Genomic DNA, 21,814 nt, shown 5'->3' with positions numbered 1-21,814 from the left:
CCCGTGAAGCAAAGTTTCACGTTCCGGAGGTTATAGGTCAATGTCCAACTTTGAGCATCATGGCGTCTGCTAGAGATACTCCGAACAGCAACGAAGTGACAGAAAACTGCGACGATACAGAAATAGACGGGGCAACAGTATTATGTCGTGCATTGAAAGAACAGGTTTGTGTTCGATTTAGTTTGCTATGTTCCGAGACCAAAGAGATGTTGAAGAGGTTTTGTTTAATAGATTACTTTAGTTATTCCTTATTCGAATATTAGTCAGTTCATCCGTCTTGCAGCGGACTACTTTCACTTTTGCGTGATTAACATGATTGCATTTTCTTTCGTCAAATATTCACTTGGCGTAGTTCAATTAGCGTGTGACATTAAATGGCGTATGGCTGCCATTTGTTGAGAAATATTGAATGCTGTGTTTGTCAGTCAACCTGAAATTCATGGACAATGTTTTATTTGACAAATATTTGGTGAACATATGAAATGCTGGCATCTGGTATGGGTGATTCTGACGCCCATTACATGTGTAGAATGTTTCCAGGAGAAAATCAGTTTGTGTGAAGTTTAAACCCATATATTTACCCCCACCCTCCCATCTCCTTTTTTGTCATTTTATTTACGTATTTATTTATATATCTATTCGTTTATTCATTTGTTTATTTATCAATCAATTTATTTAGTTATTTACTTTTTTTCTTTCTTCTTTTATAGTTGAATTCATATCCCAGGGGACTGGATACACATAATTATGTGTGATGACTACAGAATTGTAAATCTCTTCTATCAATGCCTTGCATTTATTTTCTGTAAAATCGGTTGAAAGGCATGCTCAGTAACTGAACAGAAATTTAGCCTCTTTTTGCATGGTCTGTTTCAGGGGGTTGAGTACATGTTTGGTATTGTTGGGGTGCCAGTCATTGAGATAGCCATGGCAGCACAAGGAGAAGGGATAAAATTCATTCACATGAGAAACGAACAAGCAGTAAGTATACACTACAGCTTGCAAACAGAATCACCACATCTTGTGTGTTATTCAATTGATGCTGTAAAGTATTGCATTAATTCTGTATGAAACTGTTGCCAGTCATTGCACTGAATTCTGATCGACTTTTTTTTCTTCTTATTTCTTGTATTTTTTTTCCTGTTGTCACATTCAGAGGGCTTCAGGTGTTCTGGGTTCAATGCTCTCATTCAGGGCCATATTGCTAAGGTTTGTGAATACATACCAGATTTCAGTAGCTATTTAAAACTGATCCACAGCAGTATGTGTTGGTGAGTTGAATTGGTTTGTTCTTTTCACTGTAACTTGTGAAAGTAATAGTCGACGAGAAGAAGGAAAAAAGAAAATCTCTATGTACCTCTCTGTGTGTGTGCGTGTATGTGTGTGTGTGTGTGTGTGTGTGTGTGTGTTTATGTGAGTGTTGCATATTGGATGACTATGGGATATTTTAAATCAGATTATATAGTTGAAGCACATGATTTTACTGTGTAACTATTGCACTCTGTACCACTTTACTGTGGTTAATACATCATAGCCATCATGTCTGTCTTTGCATTATGTGTGTGTCTTTTCTAATTTCTTTCACCTTTTTGTGAACATATTGTAAAAGATACATCTCAAATTTTACTCTTGTGACATCAGGAATCTTCACCTCTTTCTTAAATTCGAAATATGATTAGTTTCTATGAGACTTTACAGAAATCAAAAGTCTGTAAGCAATTCAAAATTTTTGTGTGGCGTTGAGGAGAATAATTTCAAAACATGAAATACTTTGCATCTGTTGAGATTGCACAGTCCAGTTTTGAGAGATAATGTCAAGTGATATGTCTTGTGACGTACATTAATGTCTGTATTTTATCATTGTCACAGGCCTCCTATGCTGCATCAGCCATTGGGTACCTCACCAGAAGGTGTGTGAATGCATTAATTTTGTTATTAGATGTGCTTCATTATGAATTTGTGGCAATGGTAGCATGTGTGTGTGTGTGTGTTTTCTTCAGTTTAACGTCTATTCACTATAAGTGTTTTTAGATGGGTGTGTGTGTGTGTGTGTGCGCACATGTGTGAGCTTGTGTGTGTGTGTGTGTGTGTGCTGCTATGATAGTGTCTCTGTCACACAGTGAAGGTTTTTTGGTTTCAGACCAGCGGTGTGCCTCACTGTGTCTGGCCCAGGAGTCATTCATGCATTCGCGGGAATGGCAAATGCACAGGAGAACTGCTGGTATTACTGTTAGGTCACCCTGTGTGTTTGTAGGTTTGTGTGTGTGTGTGTATGTGTGTGCGCGTGCGCGCGTGTGTGATATGTGTGTGTGTGTTGTTAATGCATGCATGTGTGTGTTTCTCACTCTCTCTTTCTCTGTCTGTCTGCTCCCTTCCCCTTCTCTTTCTTTCCCATCCATCTGCCTATTGCCATGATAATATGTGTATGTATTTCTGTGTGTGTGTGTGTGTGTGTCTGTGGTGTAAGGGAGGGAGGGAGGAGAACGGTACACAACTACATGTATGTGTGATCCTGTGTGTAAGACAGAGAGAGGGGGATAGTGGTAGTGCCCTTGACAGGTGCTCTGTAAGAGAGACAGACCAGAACCCACCCTCCAACCCGACCCAGTTCTAATCATCCATTCAACACAAACACAGAATACAGATGGTTCTTCCACATTAGTTTTATTTTGTTTTCACTATTTACTCTAACATTCGAATAGACAAAGAAATAAACTCTTGTTCAGATTCATTCCACACTCCGGTGAAAGACACACACACACACACACACACACACACACACACACACACACACACACACACACACACACACACACCCAACCAGCAGCAGCAGCAACATGTAAAAACTTTCAGACACACCACTCTCATCCGTATTTTTCTTTTTTTATGTTTTTTATTCTACCAGTGTGGAAATCTTGGCTAAGTGAGCAAGTGGCCTCTTACCTGTCACAGCAGTGTACTTTTAACTCACTCAGTACGGCCAGTCCTCTCTTCTCCTCTACACAGACCCCTTGGATGTCCAGTGGGTGTCTGAATTACCCAACCTTTAGCTTCCGTCGTCAGAATTGTGGTATTCTTTGTCAACATTCACCTCTTCAGTATAAGACCCTTCCGCCTGCAATATTTTGATGATGGTAATTCAGGTGAAACGCTGTTGACGTCGTCTCTTTCACCGTTCGTATGGAGAGAGTTAAAGCTACCAAGAAAGAAACAAAGTCTCACAAAGAAAACACAGAACTGGCGCCTATGGAAAACAGATTGCCCCCACTTTGTTGGTGCTAAAACATGGGGTAGCTACCCTACTGTTCAAGAAAATGTCCAGCCAAACTGGTCACTTCTGCTGCCAGTCTACATCATAATTCAAAGAACGTCACACAATGAAACCTAATAACGACGGGCGCCATAGCCGAATGGTTAAAGCGTTGGATTTTCGATCTGAGGGTCTCAGGTTCGAATCACGGTGATGGCGCCTGGTGGGTAAAGGGTGGAGATTTTTACGATCTCCCAGGTCAACATGTGCAGACCTGCCAGTGCCTGAACCCCCTTCGTGTGTATGCGCAAGCATAAGATCAAATACGCACATTAAAGATCTTGTAATCCATGTCAGCGTTCGGTGGGTTATGGAAACAAGAACATACCCAGCATGCACACCTCTGAAAACGGAGTATGGCTGCCAACATGGCAGGGTAAAAACGGTCATACACATAAAAAGCCCACTCGCATATATACGAGTGAACGTGAGAGTTGAAGCCCACGAACGCAGAAGAAGAAGAAGAAGAAGAAACCTAATAACGACAATAAAACATGACACGACATCAAACAAATGGCATTGCTGACCATTGCAGATGTAAACACATGCTCAGCTGTCCAGTACACGCTTGGCCTCTTACCAGCCACACAGTCTGAAAAGAATAGAAAAGGGAGGGGGGAAAAAGCCGGAGGAGAGGAGAAAAGAAAATGAGTGTCGGCCACACACCCAAATGGTCATCACGAGCTGTGACAGCCTTCCCAACACACACAACCCCACACCTACACTCTTTCCCCTCCATCTCTTCCTCCTTCCATCCCGTCTGAAAAATATAGCGATGCTAAACTTCTGTTGTTGTTTTAATTTTCAGGCCTTTGATTGTTGTTGGTGGGTCATGTGACCAGGACCAGGAGAACATGGGAGGCTTTCAGGAATACCCTCAGGTGTCTTGGCTCATCATCATCATCTTCATCTTCATCTTCATCTTCTATTCTTCATCTTCTTCCACGCCATCATCATTGTCATTCTTATCATCTGTGTTGCCCTCATTTTCATTTTCTGCTCTGTCATTATGAAGTCATGGTTTGTTTGTTTTTTATTCTTTATTCTTTATTGTTTTGGTCTTGCATTGTTGTTATTCTCTTTACATGTTAGAAGTAGTTTTTTTTTTATGTATTTATCTATTATTTATGCACCCTTTTTTTTTTTCTCAAGGCCTGACTAAGCACGTTGGGTTACACCGCTTGTCAGGCATCTGCTTGGCAGATGTGGTGTAGCGTATATGGATTTGTCCGAACGCAGTGACACGTCCTTGAGCTGCTGAAACTGAAAACTGAAACTCTTTACATGTATATATCAACATAAATTGTATTGTAAGTGTGTATGTAAATGTGTGTGTGCCTATCTGTATTTGTACCTGTACATCAGTAAATGCATGATTCAAGGTTTAAAACTTTCAGTCCTTACAGAGCCCTGAGTTTCAAACTGTCCCTGTCAGAATGGATGATCTCTGTACAGGTGGAGATGGCGAGACCCTTTAGCAAATATTCAGCAAGGCCCAGCAGTGTGGAAAAGATTCCGTTTATTGTGGAGAAGGTGATTCTATTCTTTATATAGTTTTTCGTTTTCAGTTGGTGCTAATTGAATAAAGATGTATTTTTCTGCTCTTTATGTTGTTTTCATGTTTGCAGATTAAAAAGATTAAGTATGGAAACAAGCACTGACTTTCCTACTTAACTCATTCAGTACGGCCAGTCCTCTCTTCTCCTCTACACAGACCCCTCGGATGTCCAGTGGGTGTCTGAATGACCCAACCTTTAGCTTCCGTCGTCAGAATTGTGGTATTCTTTGTCAACATTCACGTCTTCAGTATAAGAGCCTTCCGCTTGCAATATTTTGATAATGGTAATTGGGGTGAAACGCTGTTAACGTTGTCTCTTTCGCCGTTCGTATGGAGAGAGTTAATAAACGCTGTATTCTGAAATGAATTATACATACCCCTTGCTGACAGTCAGAGGGGGAGAGAGAGAGAGATACACAGAGGAACACAGAGAGGGATTGTGTGATCATGATGATTTTAATGCATGTTTATGATTGCTTTGATCGTTATTTAGTTTCACAATGTTTGACAGGAACACTGTGCACATGCTGGCAGACTGACGAGAGAAAAGTTCTGTGTTAGTTTTAATTCTAGTGATCGAAAAAAATAGAAAATGCTGAGCTTGTTATAAAACTCCAACAATCGTCACAACATTTTTCTTTGATCATTCAGTAAGGAAAAGACTGAGAATTGCATAATATTACTGGGATCGTTTCACACTGTTCTTTTTTTTTTTTTTTTTTTTTTTTTGGGGGGGGGGGGGGGTAATGTCCAAATGTCCAACAGGACAAAACAATAGGACAGAGAGGGAGAGAATGGTATTGAGATGGGGGTGGATGCACACACACACACACACACACACTCACACAGCTGGCTGTCTGGTTTGTGAGAAGTTTTGATAAAAAGACATCAGAATGTTGTATGGCACTATCACTTTGGGCTTTAGAAACTGTTCAGCTCAGTATTGTATGATGTATGCCAGCAAATTGTCAGAAATGAGAAAGCAGGTGTTTTGTACACACTAAACTTTTGGATTATTTTGTTTGTTTGTTTTTTGGTGTGGTTTTTTTGTTTGTTTGTTGTTTTTTTGTTGTTTTTTTGTTTGTTTTTTGTTGTTGTTGTTGTTGTTTTTTGGGGGGGTTTTCCTTTTGTTTTTTTGTTATCAGAATAAAAGATGAAACATTTTTAATACTTTTCCTTGCTTCAACAGGCTGTTCGACAGAGCATCTACGGTCGTCCAGGGGCGTCCTATATCGACCTTCCAGGTGACATGATCGTGGCCAAGGTACCTGAGAAATCAGTCAGGTAATGAATTTACTGTCCTAAATTCAGCTGTGAGTTTTGTATGCTTTAGAAAAAAAATATATATATATATATTATGTGTGCTGTGTATGTATAAGGGTGTAAGCATTGTTGCTGAGAAATTTGTTTGGCCCATTGGTGGTTCTTTGTTGTTGTTGTTGTTTTTTGTTTGTTTTTTGTTGTTGTTGGTGTTTTTTTTTTACCAAAATAGTAGTACACTGTCGCTGGTAGCTGGTTCCCCACTATAATACAAACAAACTCAAGTTCATCAATTCTGTCAAATGCCTGCCGTTAGATAGAGTGTCTTCTCCAACGGTTTTTTTTGTTGTTTTTTTTGTCAAAGCATGTGTGTATTTGAATAATTTAAGCATTTGACCTGTTGGGGTATGGAGATTAAGCGGTAATAACATACTCATTGCATAGTTAAAAAGGGTTTTAAAATCATTTTGGCATATTACATTTGATGAGTTACCAAGCAGCAGAAATTCTTAACACTCATTTTAAAAGAGACGTAAGTGATCACAGCTCTTGTTGTTATCTGCATGACCTGCAGTTGCATGACAGAGGTTTTCAAGGATATGTTGCATTGTAAAGTTTTGGTTGATTGTTTTGCGAAAACTTACTTCAAGTTTCATGTAAAAGGAGTCACAAATTAAAGAGGAAGAACAGAGGACAGAAGAAACACTGCATTGGGTTTTAATAATAATAATAATAATAATGGTATTTATATAGCACTGCATCTTGTGCAGAGACAAATCAAAGCGCTTTCGCACCAGTCATTCACATGCATGCGTAACTCTAATACTGTAGAAACTAAAGACAAGGAAGGGCAGGCAAGGGAGGCTATTTTGGGAAGAGGTGGGTTTTAAGGCCAGACTTGAAAGAGCTGAGTGTGGAGACTTGACGAAGCGAAAAAGGAGGTTCATTCCAATCGCAAGGTCCAGAAACAGAGAAAGAACGGCAGCCAACAGTCGAGTGTTTGAATCTGGGTATGTGTAAACAGAGTGGATCCGAGGCTGATCGTTGTGAGCGAGATGGAGTGTAGAGGTGAAGGCAGCCGCAGAGATAGGAAGAGGCAGTTTTGTGAATGCATCTATAACATAGAGTGCTGATCTTGTACTTTATTCGGTGTAAGACAGGGAGCCAGTGGAGATGTTGCAAAAGAGGAGTGATGTGCTCAGATCTTTTCTTTCTGAGGACGAGTCGGGCAGCAGAGTTTTGTATGCGCTGAAGGGACTGAATGGGTGAAGCAGGCATACCAGACAATAGAGAGTTACAGTAGTCAAGGCGAGAGAGAATGAGAGAAATGACAAGTCTAGATGTTGCGTCAGTGGACAGATATTTCCGGACGGCACTGATACGTCGCAGTTGACAGTAGCAGGACTGACATGTCTGTCTGATAAATTTTTTTTAGCATCGGTCAGTGTCTATACGTATTTATGTGGATATGTACATGAATATCTTTTATTCTTTTTTTTTTTTCCAATATGAATGTGTCTGTGTAAGTATATTTGCTGTTTATACAAAAAAATGTTTCTTTTTTTTTCAGGGGTGTGGGGGGGAGGTGGTACCATTGCTTGTAGCCTGAATCTGAATCTATGCACCCATTAGCTTTTTTCTTCTTCTTTTTTTCTTCTTCTTGTTCTATGTTTTAAACATAAAACCAGTTTTCATTTGAATCTAGTCATATTGTTAAAAAAAAAAAATTAAGTTGAGGGAAGGAGGGTGGAATGAGGTATCTTTTTTTTTCTTTTTTTAATTTTTTTAATTCTTTTCTCAAATGCTTTGGTTTGAGCTGGGTGAAAAATACGTAAGACGTTGCTAACAGCTGGTAAGAATATCTACAGCAGTTCTGCAGCTGGTTATACTACATTCAATAGGAGTACCGGTATTCTCTTTTAGACAAAAAAAAAAAGAGTTTTCAAATTCTGTTTTGAACACCCTTTAGAACTAAACTGATGTATCGGCTGTGGTCGATAACTCTTTTTTGTTTATTACTCTTGTTTAATCAAGTAATCCGCGTGTGTGGGGTGGGGGGTGGGGGGGGGTGCGGGTGTGTGCTGATTATCTGGTTGTGGTTTTCCGCAATTCATCTCAATTCTTATCTTATCTGTCTATTATAATCAGTGTGCAGTATAGTAGGCTGTGTTTATAATTATATTCAAATAATGTTTCTTAGTTCTTTCTGTTTTTACGTTAAGAATACTAGTTATTACCTGCAGTGTGTGGATGTATGTATGAAACGATGTATGTGATATTTTTTACATTTGTATCTTCGTAATATTCGTAAAAGCTGTTGTTGACTTTTACAGTTATGGTCCCCATGTTGTTTACTTGTCTATGTTGTGATAATGCACCTGACCAAATTTCTCCAGTTGGAGATAATAAAGTTATTCTTATTTTATCTTATCTGATCTGTCTCTCAGGTCCCAGCAGAGCTGCCCATCTCCACCTCCTGTTTTGTCCAGTCCCAGCAGCATCAGTAAGGCTGTGGACCTGCTCGTCTCTGCCCAGAAGCCGCTCATCATTGTTGGGAAAGGTGAGCATCTGTATTCCCACTGACAGGTGCAATAGCCGAGTGGTTAAAGCGTTGGACTGTCAATCTGAGGGTCCCGGGTTCGAATCACGGTGACGGCGCCTGGTGGGTAAAGGGTGGAGATTTTTACGATCTCCCAGGTCAACATATGTGCAGACCTGCTAGTGCCTGAACCCCCTTCGTGTGTATACGCTAGCAGAAGATCAGATACGCACGTTAAAGATCCTGTAATCCATGTCAGCGTTCGGTGGGTTATGGAAACAAGAACATACCCAGCATGCACACCCCCGAAAACGGAGTATGGCTGCCTACATGGCGGGGTAAAAACGGTCATACACGTAAAAGCCCACTCGTGTGCATACGAGTGAACGCAGAAGAAAGAAGTATTCCCACTCCTTCCTCCCTGAGTCAGTGACATAGTTAACAGATAGTAAAGAGTGGTAACTCTCTCCATTACACAAGGTACACAACTTTCAAGTCAGTGATGCTTACGCTACCGATTCAGCTAGCACACAGGTAAATAAAAGGTACATTGGAACAAACCCAGACACTTCCTCAAAAAAGGAAGCGCCGGGCCTGTCCTTATACCAATCATTTGACATGTTGACAGTGACATAGTGTTTATGAGTGATTATTGGGGTGGGTGGTTGGGCACTTGTGTTAATACACAATACTCATACTTTTTTTTTTATTGTATATACTTAGATACAGAGATTTGAAGAAGGGAATGAAGGTGTATGTTTTGATTTGTGAATGTACATGATTATGTGTGAACATGTGTGTGAACAGGTGCATAGGAGATGAATGAACACTGCGCGTTTTTTGCAAGCATGTTTGGGTGTGCGTGTTTTTGTACATGCTTGTATACACACACACAGACATACACACACGCACACACACACACACACACACACACACACACACACACACACACACACACACACACACAAGCATGTAAGTACAGGTGTACCTGTCGGGGGGGCTTTGTGCAGGAGCAGCATACGCCCAGGCAGAGTGGGTGGTGAGGGACCTGGTGGACAGCACTGGTCTCCCCTTCCTCCCCACCCCCATGGGCAAAGGTGTGGTCCCTGACTCCCATCCCCTCTGTGTGGCTCCAGCCCGGTCCAGGTGACAATGACCTTTTTCTTTGTCGGGTTTTTTTTTGTTTGTTTTGTTTCGTTTTTTGTTGTTGTTTTTTTTGTTTCACTGGTTATGTGAAAAGTTGTCATTTTATGTTTCCTGTCACCTAGTGTTAGATTTCTAGTATTAATTTTAGATTTTTAGAAACACTGACCCGGTTTTAAAATCACTTTTGTGTCAGGTGGAGAGCACGGTGAATGAGTTCTTTCCCTTGCTGTATGCATGCATTGCAGTTAGTGATCAGTGTTTTAGTCAGAATATGTAAAGGGGAATAATGCAGCAATAATCTGAAGGAAAAGAAAAAGTGTCACTGCTTGCTGAAGATTTTCAGTCAGAAAAAGATGAGTAACTGAATTTGTTTAGAGTTAGGATCTGACAGTTGAACATGGCTTTCAAGCATCTGACAATTAAACATGGCTTTCAAACGGAGAATGACATCCCTGTGTCATGTCTTTGCATTAGTTGATCAGTGAATGTATTTTGAGCAGATATGTTAAAAAATATTGCAAGTTGTGTGTGTGTGTGCGTCTGTGCATGTGTATGAGTATGGTTTTGTGTGTCTGTCTGTCTGTCTGTGCCTGTGTCTCTGTGCGAGTATGCTTGTGACTGCATGAATATTTATGCCATGTTATTTTGTTTATTTCTATGTTTGCATACGTGTGTGTGTGTGTGCATGTGTGCATGCTTGCACGTGGGCTTCATTTCAGGGTTCTGCAGGAAGCAGATGTGGTCTTGTTGCTTGGAGCTCGGCTCAACTGGATGTTGCACTTTGGTGCTCCGCCGCGCTTCAATCCCAACGTCAAAGTCATTCAGGTGTGCCTCCATCTGCTCACTTTTTTTTTTTCTTTCTTTTTTTTCACATTATTGAATATATTGGTGCTTCATACTGGTAATTGATGATATGGCTTCAACCAGAGTCAGGAGTCATAAGAATGACAGTTGAGTGGTTTGAACAATTGTTTGTAAAAATCGGTTCACTAGGTCCAGAAGGAGATCATGCATGGTTAAAATCATAGCACACATGTAGTGGTTTTTGTGTGTAGACGTTTTCCCTGGCCAGCATAGTTATGTGAGGGGGTGCTTTAATTTTGGTTTAATTACACATACTTAACCGTGACCCACTAGTGCAGACTCCGGCAGGGGTCTGACATTCCTGTCCTGTGCAAACTCAAAAACCCGAAAGTAGCTATGGCCGATAACCTCCCGGAAGGAGGTGACCTCCCTTTTGCCCTCCTGACTAGCACCCTCTTTTTCCGGCAGCCATCATGGCTTCCTTCCTTTCTACCCCATCTTTTGCACTATTTTACGGGCAGTGCTCACACACTGCTATTCACTCAACTTTGTCTGGCACACGACGGGCGCAATAGCCGAGTGGTTAAAGCGTTGGACTGTCAGTCTGAGGGTCCCGGGTTCGAATCACGGTGACGGCGCCTGGTGGGTAAAGGGTGGAGATTTTTACGATCTCCCAGGTCAACATATGTGCAGACCTGCTAGTGCCTGAACCCCCTTCGTGTGTATATGCAAGCAGAAGATCAAATACGCACGTTAAAGATCCTGTAATCCATGTCAGCGTTCGGTGGGTTATGGAAACAAGAACATACCCAGCATGCACACCCCCGAAAATGGAGTATGGTTGCCTACATGGCGGGGTAAAAACGGTCATACACGTAAAAGCCCACTCGTGTGCATACGAGTGAACGCAGAAGAAGAAGAAGTCTGGCACAGTCTCACCACCAGCAGTCCTTATATGGCCTCTTATTTTGGCATTTGGCATGTGATCAATGTTAGGTTGCCAGGAAGCTACATACAGGTGGATACTTTTCTCTCCTTCAGGCTTGGTATAAATCTTTGGTGCTTCAGACTGTCTGCTGTCCTTGTTTTGTTTTTTTTTATAACTGATGCAGAATTTGTGTTCATACATGATTTCCATGTCTGTTCTGCTCTGTTCTGTTCTGCTTAGTTCTTTCTACTCTGTTCTGTTCTACACTAATTCTGTTCTGCTGTGCTCTGTTCTGTTCTGCTCTGTTCTGCTCTGTGCTGTTCTGTTCTGCTCTGTTCTGTTCTGCTCTGTTCTGTTCTGTTCTGCTCTGCTCTGCTCTATGCTGTTCTGCTCTGCTCTGTTCTGCTCTGCTCTGCTCTGTTCTGCTCTGCTCTGCTCTATGCTGTTCTGCTCTGTTCTGCTCTATGCTGTTTTGCTCTGTTCTGCTCTATGCTGTTTTGCTCTTTTCTGCTCTATACTGTTTTGCTCTGCTCTGCTCTGTTCTGTTCTGTGCTGTTCTGTTCTGTTCTGTGCTGTTCTGTGCTGCTCTGTTCTGTTCTGTTCTGTTCTGTTCTGTGCTGCTCTGTGCTGCTCTGTTCTGTTCTGTTCTGTGCTGCTTTGTTCTGTTCTGTTCTGTTCTGTTCTGCTCTGCTCTGTTCTGTTCTGCTCTGCTCTGTTCTGTTCTGTTCTGCTCTGTTCTGTTCTGTTCTGCTCTGTGCTGTTCTGTTCTGCTCTGTTCTGCTCTGCTCTGTGCTGTTCTGCTCTGTTCTGTTCTGCTCTGCTCTGTTCTGTTCTGTTCTGCTCTGTTCTGTTCTGTTCTGTTCTGCTCTGCTCTGCTCTGTTCTGTTCTGCTATGTTCTGCTCTGCTCTGCTCTGCTCTGTTCTGTTCTACCCTGTCTGTTCCGTTCTATTCTTTTCTGTTGCTGTGTGCAGGTGGACATTTGTCTGGAGGAGATTGGCAACAATGTTGCTCCTTCCGTGGCCCTGCCTGGCGATATCCCTGTGGTTGTGCAGCAGGTACAATAGTTGTGTTGATGAAACAAGTATTTGTTACCTGGTTGTGCGGCAGGTACTGTTCTTGTGTTGATGAAACAAGTATTTGTTACCTGTTGTTGTGCAGCAGGTACTGTTCTTGTGTTGATGAAACAAGTATTTGTTACCTGGTTGTGCGGCAGGTATACTTGTGTTGATGAAACAAGTATTTGTTACCTGTTGTTGTGCAGCAGGTACTGTTCTTGTGTTGATGAAACAAGTATTTGTTACCTGGTTGTGCGGCAAGTATACTTGTGTTGATGAAACAAGTATTTGTTATCTGTGGTTGTGCAGCAGGTACACTAGTTGTGTTGATGAAACAGGTATTTGTTACCTGGTTGTGCGGCAGGTATACTTGTGTTGATGAAACAAGTATTTGTTATCTGTGGTTGTGCAACAGGTACTGTTCTTGTGTTGATAAAACAAGTATTTGTTACCTGTTGTTGTGCAGCAAGGTACTGTTCTTGTGTTGATGAAACAAGTATTTGTTACCTATTGTTGTGTAGCAAGTACACTAGTTGTGTTGATGAAACAAGTATTTGTTACCTGGTTGTACGGCAGGTATACTTGTGTTGATGAAACAAGTATTTGTTACCTGGTTGTGCAGCAGGTACACTAGTTGTGTTGATGAAACAAGTATTTGTTATCTGTGGTTGTCCAGCAGGTACTGTTCTTGTGTTGATAAAACAAGTATTTGTTACCTGTTGTTGTGTGGCAGGTACACTAGTTGTGTTGATGAAACAAGTATTTGTTATCTGTGGTTGTGCGGCAGGTACACTTGCGTTGATGAAACAAGCATTTGTTACCTGTGCAGCAGGCACAGTTCTTGTTTTGACAGAACAAGTAATTGTTACAAAAGAAAAGGTTATAGGTCTCACAGCCTTAAACAGCCATCGGGGCAGTGAGTTCATATCCACTGTGTCTGGGACTCAGAATAGTAAGGTGGGGCCCAGTCCTCTCCTTCCCTCGAGTCAGGTACCCGTTCACACCTGAGTGGGGTGAGGGAAAATTGGAGTGAAGTGTCTCTCCGCCTTCATACAACACCATGCTGAAACAGGGCCTCGAACCTTGATCTCTGGTGAACACTGGACCATAAGTCCAATGTTTGACCAGTTCTGCCACGGGGCCTGTTATTTGTTACATTGGTGTCTGTAAATTTCAGTCAGAGGCAGTTTGATCTGTCTCCTGCGTATTTCGCTGCACGATCGTATTTCCAGTGATTGTCATGCTTGTTGTATCTATTGTTATGTAAGCATTGATGATTGATGATAATAATCATGATATTTATGATAAGTGTTTCAAGCATACATACATTTTGCGCTTACACATGCACAGGTACACAGTTATGCACACTCAGATACAGAGGATGGAAACGAAGTATGTGTATTCCTTTTGCCTAAATAAAAATCATTTTGACTTCACACTCACATGCAAGTGTACATGCACAAGCACACACACACACACGCACATGCACACACACGCACACGCGCACACACGCACATGGGAATTTGTATATTGTGACTTTGTGTGACATGTTCAGTTAACAACGGTGTCTCTTCTATTTGTCTTGTGGTACACTATTGTTGTCTCTCTCAAATGTTCTTTTAAGGAATGCCATACCTGATAATCACGGCCTGACTGCTCTTTCCAGAAGTTTTAACGTAAGTTTCTTAGATATGCATATTCTCTCTTTTCGGTTTTTTTTTTATAATCTGAGCAGCCTTGTGTCCAGTGCTTCCTGCTTGTTGTCATGTTCTTCGTGCTATTGTTCAGATACTGGATGAACTGAGAAAACAGCCAGGGCAGTTCCGTTTTCCGGCCTCGTCACCATGGTGGACAACTCTTCGTGCAAAGATCTCTGCCAACCAGAAAAGTGTGGAGGTGGAGTTCATGGTTTCTGTCTTGTTCGTGCGCTTTCACCGCACACTGTGTCTGAATGTAAAGCTAAGTTATCACGTATTCTTTAATATCTTCCTTATTCAAACACTTTTGCCATTTACTGCAACTTAATTTAAAGTTCTATGAAGTGTATTTCTTGAGGAAACTTTCCTACAGGCTTTAGATGTGTATTTCAAAAATACTGTTTTAACGTACATATGCACGAATGTGATTATTTTACCAGATCGGTCTGTATTCAATTTACTTGATTTATATGTTCTGTCTTGGTGAAAAATGTTCACAAGAAAGTATGCTTGTGTGTGTGTGTGTGTGTGTGTGTGTGTGTGTGTGCATACACGCAAGTGTGTGTGTGTGCATACACACAAGTGTGTGTGTGTGTGTGTGTATGTGTGTGTGTGTGTGAAATTTGAACCATATGAATGAGTTTGGATGGGTTTTTTCTCCCCTGAGAACTTGGTGAGCATGATCAGTGAATGTGTATGCACACACTCTTTGTTTGTTCTTTCAGAATATGGCCAAGGATAATGGACTACCATTAAACTATTACGCTGCCTTCGCTGAGGTAATTTGTGATGGTGATTTTAAACGTGTCTCAGTGAAGGTGTATGGAAGTGTGATAACTTGTGTGTTGTTTATTCAGTGGTTATTTTGCGTTTGTCATTTCTGAGTTTAATTCAAAATTTGATGCAAACCACTGATGTGTGTGTACATATTTATTAACACAGAACTTTGATTTTTAGATTTCTTGGTAGCAAAGGATATGTTTGGTTGATTGATATCATGTTCTACCAACCACATTGAGCATCTTAGATTTTGAGAAAACACCAAGGAGCATAGAGAAAGATGGTGTGTGATTCCTCTGACACCAGTACAGCATATCAGTTTTTTAATTTCTTTTTTACTTTTGTTCTTTTTTCCAAATCAAGATTATTTCACAGCAGTTTTTACATTTTTGACTCACTTGTGTAAACAAAGTGAGTCCATATTTTAACCCGGTGTTCGGTTGTCTGTGTGTGTGTGTGTGTGTCTGTGTGTCCGTGGTAAACTTTAACATTGACATTTTCTCTGCAAATACTTTGTCAGTTGACACAAAATTTGGCATAAAAATAGGAAAAATTCAGTTCTTTCCAGTCATCTTGTTTAAAACAATATTGCACCTCTGGGATGGGCACAAAAAAATAAAAAATGAAGCCTAATCATATGCAAACTGCATTTACTGTTATATTTATATTTTTTGTATTCTCTAAACTTGGCACTTTGACCTCTTATTCTGACCCAACAACAAGAGGAGTCATTGTTATCATTTTTTGTTCAAACAGGAACTTCTTTTGCTAAGCATGGAATTTTTATTTATTTTGCAAACGTTTTGGTGCAGATAGTAAAAAAAGGGAAATTACTCTGTAATTAATGCTAGGGGACTTAATTTATCACAAGTGAGTCTTGAAGGCCTGCCTCTCTTGTTAGTTCTTAGTTTCAGCTGGCTGCAAAAGACTGGATTTGGAGTTTACAGCTGGTGACCTTTACTGGAACAGTTTCTGCTGGGATTTATTTGTTTCACTCAAGGCCTGACTAAGCGCGTTGGGTTACGCTGCTGGTCAGGCATCTGCTTGGCAGATGTGGTGTAGTGTATATGGATTTGTCTGAACGCAGTGACGCCTCCTTGAGCTACTGAAACTGAAACTGAAACTTATTTGTTTGAGTTTTTGTTTTTGTTTCAAATAATCAGATTACCTGTTGAAGCATGGTGAAGTGAGATACACTTATGTGAGCATTTTGTTTGAGTGTATGAGGATATGAAATTGAATAGGTAGATGACTTTTGTTGCGGAAGCCTGACTAAGCGCGTTGGGTTACGCTGCTGGTCAGGCATCTGCTTGGCAGATGTGGTGTAGCATATATGGATTTGTCCGAACGGCAGTGACGCCTCCTTGAGCTACTGAAACTGAAACTGAAACTGTTGCGGAAGGTTAAAAAGGGGGAAGGAGAGAATTGGGCCCAGTCTACCTATACTGAGCCCAACACACAGTGAATTGGAATTTACTGCCCAAATTGCTGTAAATGGATTTGGACAAATTTGCAAATGTGTGTGTGTGTGTGTGTGTGTGCACGCGCATGCATTTTTATTTGATGTTTTGACAGCTTTTATTTGTTCTGCTCTTTGTTATAAACCTAGCTAGAGTCTCACCTGTTTTTTACACTGTAAATATTGATCTTTTCATTGGTCCAGCACATTTCATGTTCAGACTAAAAAAAAAAAAAAGTATCAGTATCAGTAGCTCAAGGAGGCGTCACTGCGTTCGGACAAATCCATATATGCTACACCACATCTTGCCAAGCAGATGCCTGACCAGCAGCTTAACCCAACACGCTTAGTCAGGCCTTGAGAACAAAACAAAACAAAACAAAAAACCCACAAACAAACAAAAATTTTTTAAAAAATAATAATGATAATAATAAAACATAAAATAAAATAAAATGAAATAAAAAGAAATAAGTAAATAAATAAATAAATAATAGATAAATACATATAAAAAAAAAAAGAACTACAACTACTAATGATAATATTTATAAGGCGCAAAAACTTGAAAAGGTTGAAAGGGACTGTCCACCGTTGCAGGTGCAGAAGGCGTTGCCCAAAGACTGCCTGATCGTCAACGAAGGGTCCAACACTATGGACATTGGGCGAACCATGCTGCCCAACAACCTTCCCAGGCACCGGTCAGTTTTGATGTGTGTTTATGTGCTGTGTTGGTTGTTTCCTATGTCTTCATATACAGTGTTTTACTCGTTTGTTCATGCGCATTATTTTTCATTTGTTTGTTTCTAATGTATTTCTGTATACTTTCTGTGTATAATATTTTATTCACTTTTTTTGTTTCTTATATATATATATATATATATATATATATATATATATGTGTGTGTGTGTGTGTGTGTGGGTAGAGAGAGAAAGAGAGAGAGAGAGATCTATACATATATATAAATCCATCTATATAATCATATATATACATATGTATGTATGTGTGTGTACTTGTTTATATTGTTATAGATTATTTATTTATCGACCTCAAAGACTTTACTTTGGACGGAGCAGGAAGGGAGATAAGAAGGTGGGGGTGGGGGGTGAAGGGATGGGGAGGGAAGGTGGACAGAGTGTGGGTGGTGGGGGTGACACTGCTGGCACACTATAACATTGTATTTATTTGTTTTTCTGTTTTTGTGACCCACACTTTTGTGACATGTTGATTTCTGTATTCAGATGGTGGTGGAGTGATGACTGAATGGTGCTGTTATGGGGGTTTCCATTTAGGTTTGACTCGGCTTATATCACAGATTGACATAAGTTTACATTTGGGCCAACAGCAGAGTGAGAGCTGTATTATCAATGGTTTCTCCAGTCAATGGGAAACCATTTACAGCTTAGTCTTTTGTGAAGGACTATCAACTAGGAGGCAAAATTGCACTGGCTGCGGCCTTGTGGGCTAGTTGGCCTTTGGGAACCATCCCAACGCCGACTGTCCTAAAACCCTCTTGGCCAAGAGAGTGGGGATGTAACTTGGGCAAAACATTCTCCACTATAATCAAATTCTAGCCCAAATAGTCGGAACAGCAGTTGCCTCCTCTGCCGTTCTGATGATCATAGTCAGACACGACTGACTATCATATATTTAGGTTTGAGACTACTTGACAAGGCGGTACTCTCATAACATGTCCCAGCATCAGCCATGATGAGTGACACAGACGCCTGCGGTGTTGGTCAGGAAATTTTAGCAACACTCCTAAAGACACATCCATGAAGTGCATAGCCGAGTGGTTACAGCGTTTGACTTTCAGTCTGAGGGTCCCGGGTTCAAATCTCGATAACGGAGGCTGGTGGGTAAAAGGTGGAGATTTTTCTGATCTCCCAGGTAAACATATTGGCTGACTTCCTAGTGCCTGAACCCCCTTCATGTGCATACACAGGCAGCAGATAAAATATGAACGTTAAAGCATTTGGTGGGTTATGGAAACAAGAACATACCCAGCATACACGTCCCAAAAACCGAGTATGGCTGCGTACATGGTGGGGTATATAAACAAAACGGTCATACAGGTAAAATGTCACATATCTGTCTGAATGCATATGTGTGTGTGCCTGAAATCTGATTGAATGACACAGAAAACGAATGATGTGGGCCTCGTGGCAGCCGTCAGTTGGCTCTACCCAGGTAGGCAGCCCAAGTTTATCAAACGCTAGAGCTTGGTCTCCAACCAAGGATAGGCACTATATAAGTATCCATATCATTCATCATTCATTCGTTAGAGCCCATAGCACACTCAACTATGGGCAGGAGCCCGCCATAGGAGAGAAAAAAATCCAGCAACTGATGGGGTGTGGGGGGTGACCTGTGACCTTCCGCTCATCATTTTGCGATGCTAACCATGATGGCTGGCTGTGTGTTATTTGTTTGCCATCATTTTTGCAGTTCATGATGTGCTGCTGATGGTGCAGTTGCTGTTGTCCCTTGCAGGCTGGACGCAGGGACGTTTGGCACCATGGGGGTGGGGGTGGGCTTTGCGCTGGCTGCAGCACTGTGGTGCCGGGACTACGCCCCAGGGAAACGGGTGGTGTGTGTGCAGGGTGACAGCGCCTTTGGCTTCTCTGGCATGGAGATTGAGACCATTGTTAGGTGAGTGCTGCTGCCTTTGTTTTCATGTGTTTATTTGTTTGTGTGTGTGTGTGTCCTTGTATTTTTTCACTGTTCTCTCTTTTGTTTCCCCCAACACTTTTCTACCAGTTCTGTCCATCCTCTGTGTGTGTGTGTGTGTGTGTGTGTGTGTGTTCACGTGTGTGTTCACATGTATGTGTTCAGGTGTGTGTGTGTGTATGTGAGTGAGTGTGTGTGTGTGTCTGTGTGTGTGTGTGTGTGTGTTCACGTGTGTGTTCACATGTATGTGTTCAGGTGTGTGTGTGTATGTGAGTGTGTGTGTGTGTGTGTGTGTGTGTGTGTGTGTGTGTGTGTGTGTTCACGTGTGTGTTCACATGTATGTGTTCAGGTGTGTGTGTGAGTGTGTGTGTGTGTGTGTGTGTGTGTGTGTGTGTGTGTGTGTGTGTGTTTCTCTGTGTGCATGTGCCAGATACTTAGTGGCAAGGATGAGAATGTGATGGGTTATGGAGCATCCTTTTGTTTTACTCTTTGTTTCATTTTCTTTTCAGATACAAACTTCCTGTGGTGATCATCATTTTCAACAATAACGGCATCTCCTTCGGACTGAAGAGCGAAGTGTGGGAGGTGCTGGAAAGTGGAGACCGAACATTGACGTAAGTGACAGAAAGTTGTGTTGTCCAGGTTCAGGTGTGTCGTCTTGTTGTACAGTGTGTGGCTATGTTCAGTTGTAATTGTTTTTACCATGAAATTTAGTTCAGTATATTGTTGCAAATGCTGGATTGTTCCAGGGTCTTTGTGTGTGTGTGTGTGTATATGTGTGTGTGTTTTTGTTGTCGTTGTTTTTAAAATTCATTTGATTATTTATCCATTTATTTATCTATATGGAACAATTTGGGTAGGTTCTACTGGAACAGGTTGTATGACATGACTTTACACACCATTACAAGTGATTGGCTAATTCTGATGGTGTGTATGCGTGTGTTTAAAGTTACAACCAGTTAGTGTTCATATGTAATGTATGGTCCCCACAATCATTGACAGAGTTGATAACATGTTTGATTTGAGGGACTGGGTTTTTTCATTCATTCATTGCTTCATACCTGCTCATGTGGTACATGCACACAATTGCTCATGTACTCGTTCTCTTTGGTGGTGCTGAGTAAATCGAGAGCTTGTGCTTGCTGTTAAACATGACCAGTTTTGTGGCGTTGCAAGTCATCTAACCAGAAATTGCTGCTTTTCTGGAAGTCGGGTGTTCATATCCTGTTGCCGTACTACAGTGAGAGCAACACTATGTTCATGATTTGATAGCACACAGTTTCTTAGGCGTTTTAGGGGATGGGGGGCGGAGGTTCTTTTGGTCTTTCACACTGTTCATTGTCATCCAAAGGGTGCCCCCCACAGCACTGGCACCGGACACTCGCTATGAGAAGCTGATTGAGGCGTTCGGGGGGGCCGGGTACATGGCACGCACCATTCCCGAGCTGCGAGAGAGCCTTGGAAAGGCCATGGCTGACACCACACGTTCGTCCATCATCAACATTGTCATAGACCCCATGGCGCAGCGCAAAACACAGGTATGGACAAGAATGACTTCCAGAACAACAGGAAATGGAAGCAAAGTCATGATGGTAACATGGCATGAATGATACGAAAAAACGTCTTTTAATTGCAACAGACAATACCAAAGTATGAATAGAATGAAACATAAGAAAGAAAACACAAGTCAGTGATGAACAGATAGAATACTATGATAAAAATATGCTGTTAATTGCCTGCTATCAGCTGTATATGTTTCCTTTTGTGTGTGATGATAGAGATGTATTTAAATCTTCCCAGGCTTGTCAGCTAGTGATTTTTCAATGAAGGCAAATATTTCAACAACAACAACAACAAATTATGTCTTAAGTTTACTTGTAGTAAATTCACCTCAATTCTCATAAGCGAGTCAGTGACACAGTATCCTCAATGAAGGCACAGATTCCAGGTATTACAGTGTTCAGAACATTAAATAACATTCTTGGCAAATAGTTACATCAGTTATACCTGATAAATATGGTTGGCATCATACAAAAGGAAACTGGTTTTGTTTCAGGAGTTCTTCTGGCTGACCAAGTCAAACCTGTAAGCTGAAGAATACTGATGGAGAATGATGGACCATTGTGAAGCTTATGGTGGTTTGAGAAATACTGGAGCGTTCTGGATGAAGGGAAAGGTGCTTGCTGAAAACAGAACATGTTAATCAGAAAGAAAAATAATAATCTGATACTGTTATCATCGGCAGATTTGAAAATTTTCTGCTTCATTAGTTTAATTTTCAGTTTTGCAGCATCTATGTTTTTTTGTTATGTATATGTTTGTCCACTTGTCTGTCTGCCTTCTCTCTGCCTTTCAGCCTGGTCTTTCCACTGTACCTATTTTCCAGCTTAAAATGTGTTGACTTCTTTTGAAGGTACATGTCCATGTCCGTTCAGTGAGTATTAAAAGAATGAATAGAAATACATGTTGTATTCATCTGTAGAGTTCAAATACTTTGGAGATGAGTGAAGCTTGTACCACACTGTGGGTGTTGTGATTCTGTAAGCACAACTGCTGCATACTGTACTGGATGGAGGATGGATGGGATGCAGTGAAAACATTTTAGAACAACA

The 21,814-nt window shown here is 41.1% G+C and overlaps 1 protein-coding gene across 1 annotated transcript in view; it reads left to right on the top strand.

Moving 5' to 3' along the window:
* Positions 1-35: 35 nt before the first annotated feature.
* Positions 36-21,814, top strand: part of LOC143293427 (2-hydroxyacyl-CoA lyase 1-like) — a 23,541-nt gene continuing 1,762 nt past the window's right edge. The window contains exons 1-18 of the mRNA XM_076604278.1: positions 36-164; positions 877-981; positions 1,870-1,910; positions 2,141-2,221; positions 4,119-4,191; positions 4,766-4,843; positions 6,058-6,152; positions 8,576-8,688; positions 9,678-9,813; positions 10,533-10,638; positions 12,518-12,601; positions 14,390-14,497; positions 15,024-15,077; positions 17,132-17,232; positions 19,026-19,184; positions 19,712-19,816; positions 20,554-20,740; positions 21,259-21,814. The exon at positions 21,259-21,814 is cut by the window's right edge and continues 1,762 nt beyond it. Of these exons, the coding sequence (XP_076460393.1) occupies positions 60-164; positions 877-981; positions 1,870-1,910; positions 2,141-2,221; positions 4,119-4,191; positions 4,766-4,843; positions 6,058-6,152; positions 8,576-8,688; positions 9,678-9,813; positions 10,533-10,638; positions 12,518-12,601; positions 14,390-14,497; positions 15,024-15,077; positions 17,132-17,232; positions 19,026-19,184; positions 19,712-19,816; positions 20,554-20,740; positions 21,259-21,291 (1,764 nt within the window). The 5' untranslated portion in view covers positions 36-59 and the 3' untranslated portion in view covers positions 21,292-21,814. The remainder of the gene's footprint in view (positions 165-876; positions 982-1,869; positions 1,911-2,140; positions 2,222-4,118; positions 4,192-4,765; positions 4,844-6,057; positions 6,153-8,575; positions 8,689-9,677; positions 9,814-10,532; positions 10,639-12,517; positions 12,602-14,389; positions 14,498-15,023; positions 15,078-17,131; positions 17,233-19,025; positions 19,185-19,711; positions 19,817-20,553; positions 20,741-21,258) is intronic.

Source organism: Babylonia areolata, chromosome 19, assembly GCF_041734735.1.
Source record: "Babylonia areolata isolate BAREFJ2019XMU chromosome 19, ASM4173473v1, whole genome shotgun sequence".
Lineage (NCBI taxonomy): Eukaryota > Metazoa > Mollusca > Gastropoda > Neogastropoda > Buccinidae > Babylonia > Babylonia areolata.
This window is presented reverse-complemented; position numbering and strand designations above follow the sequence as displayed.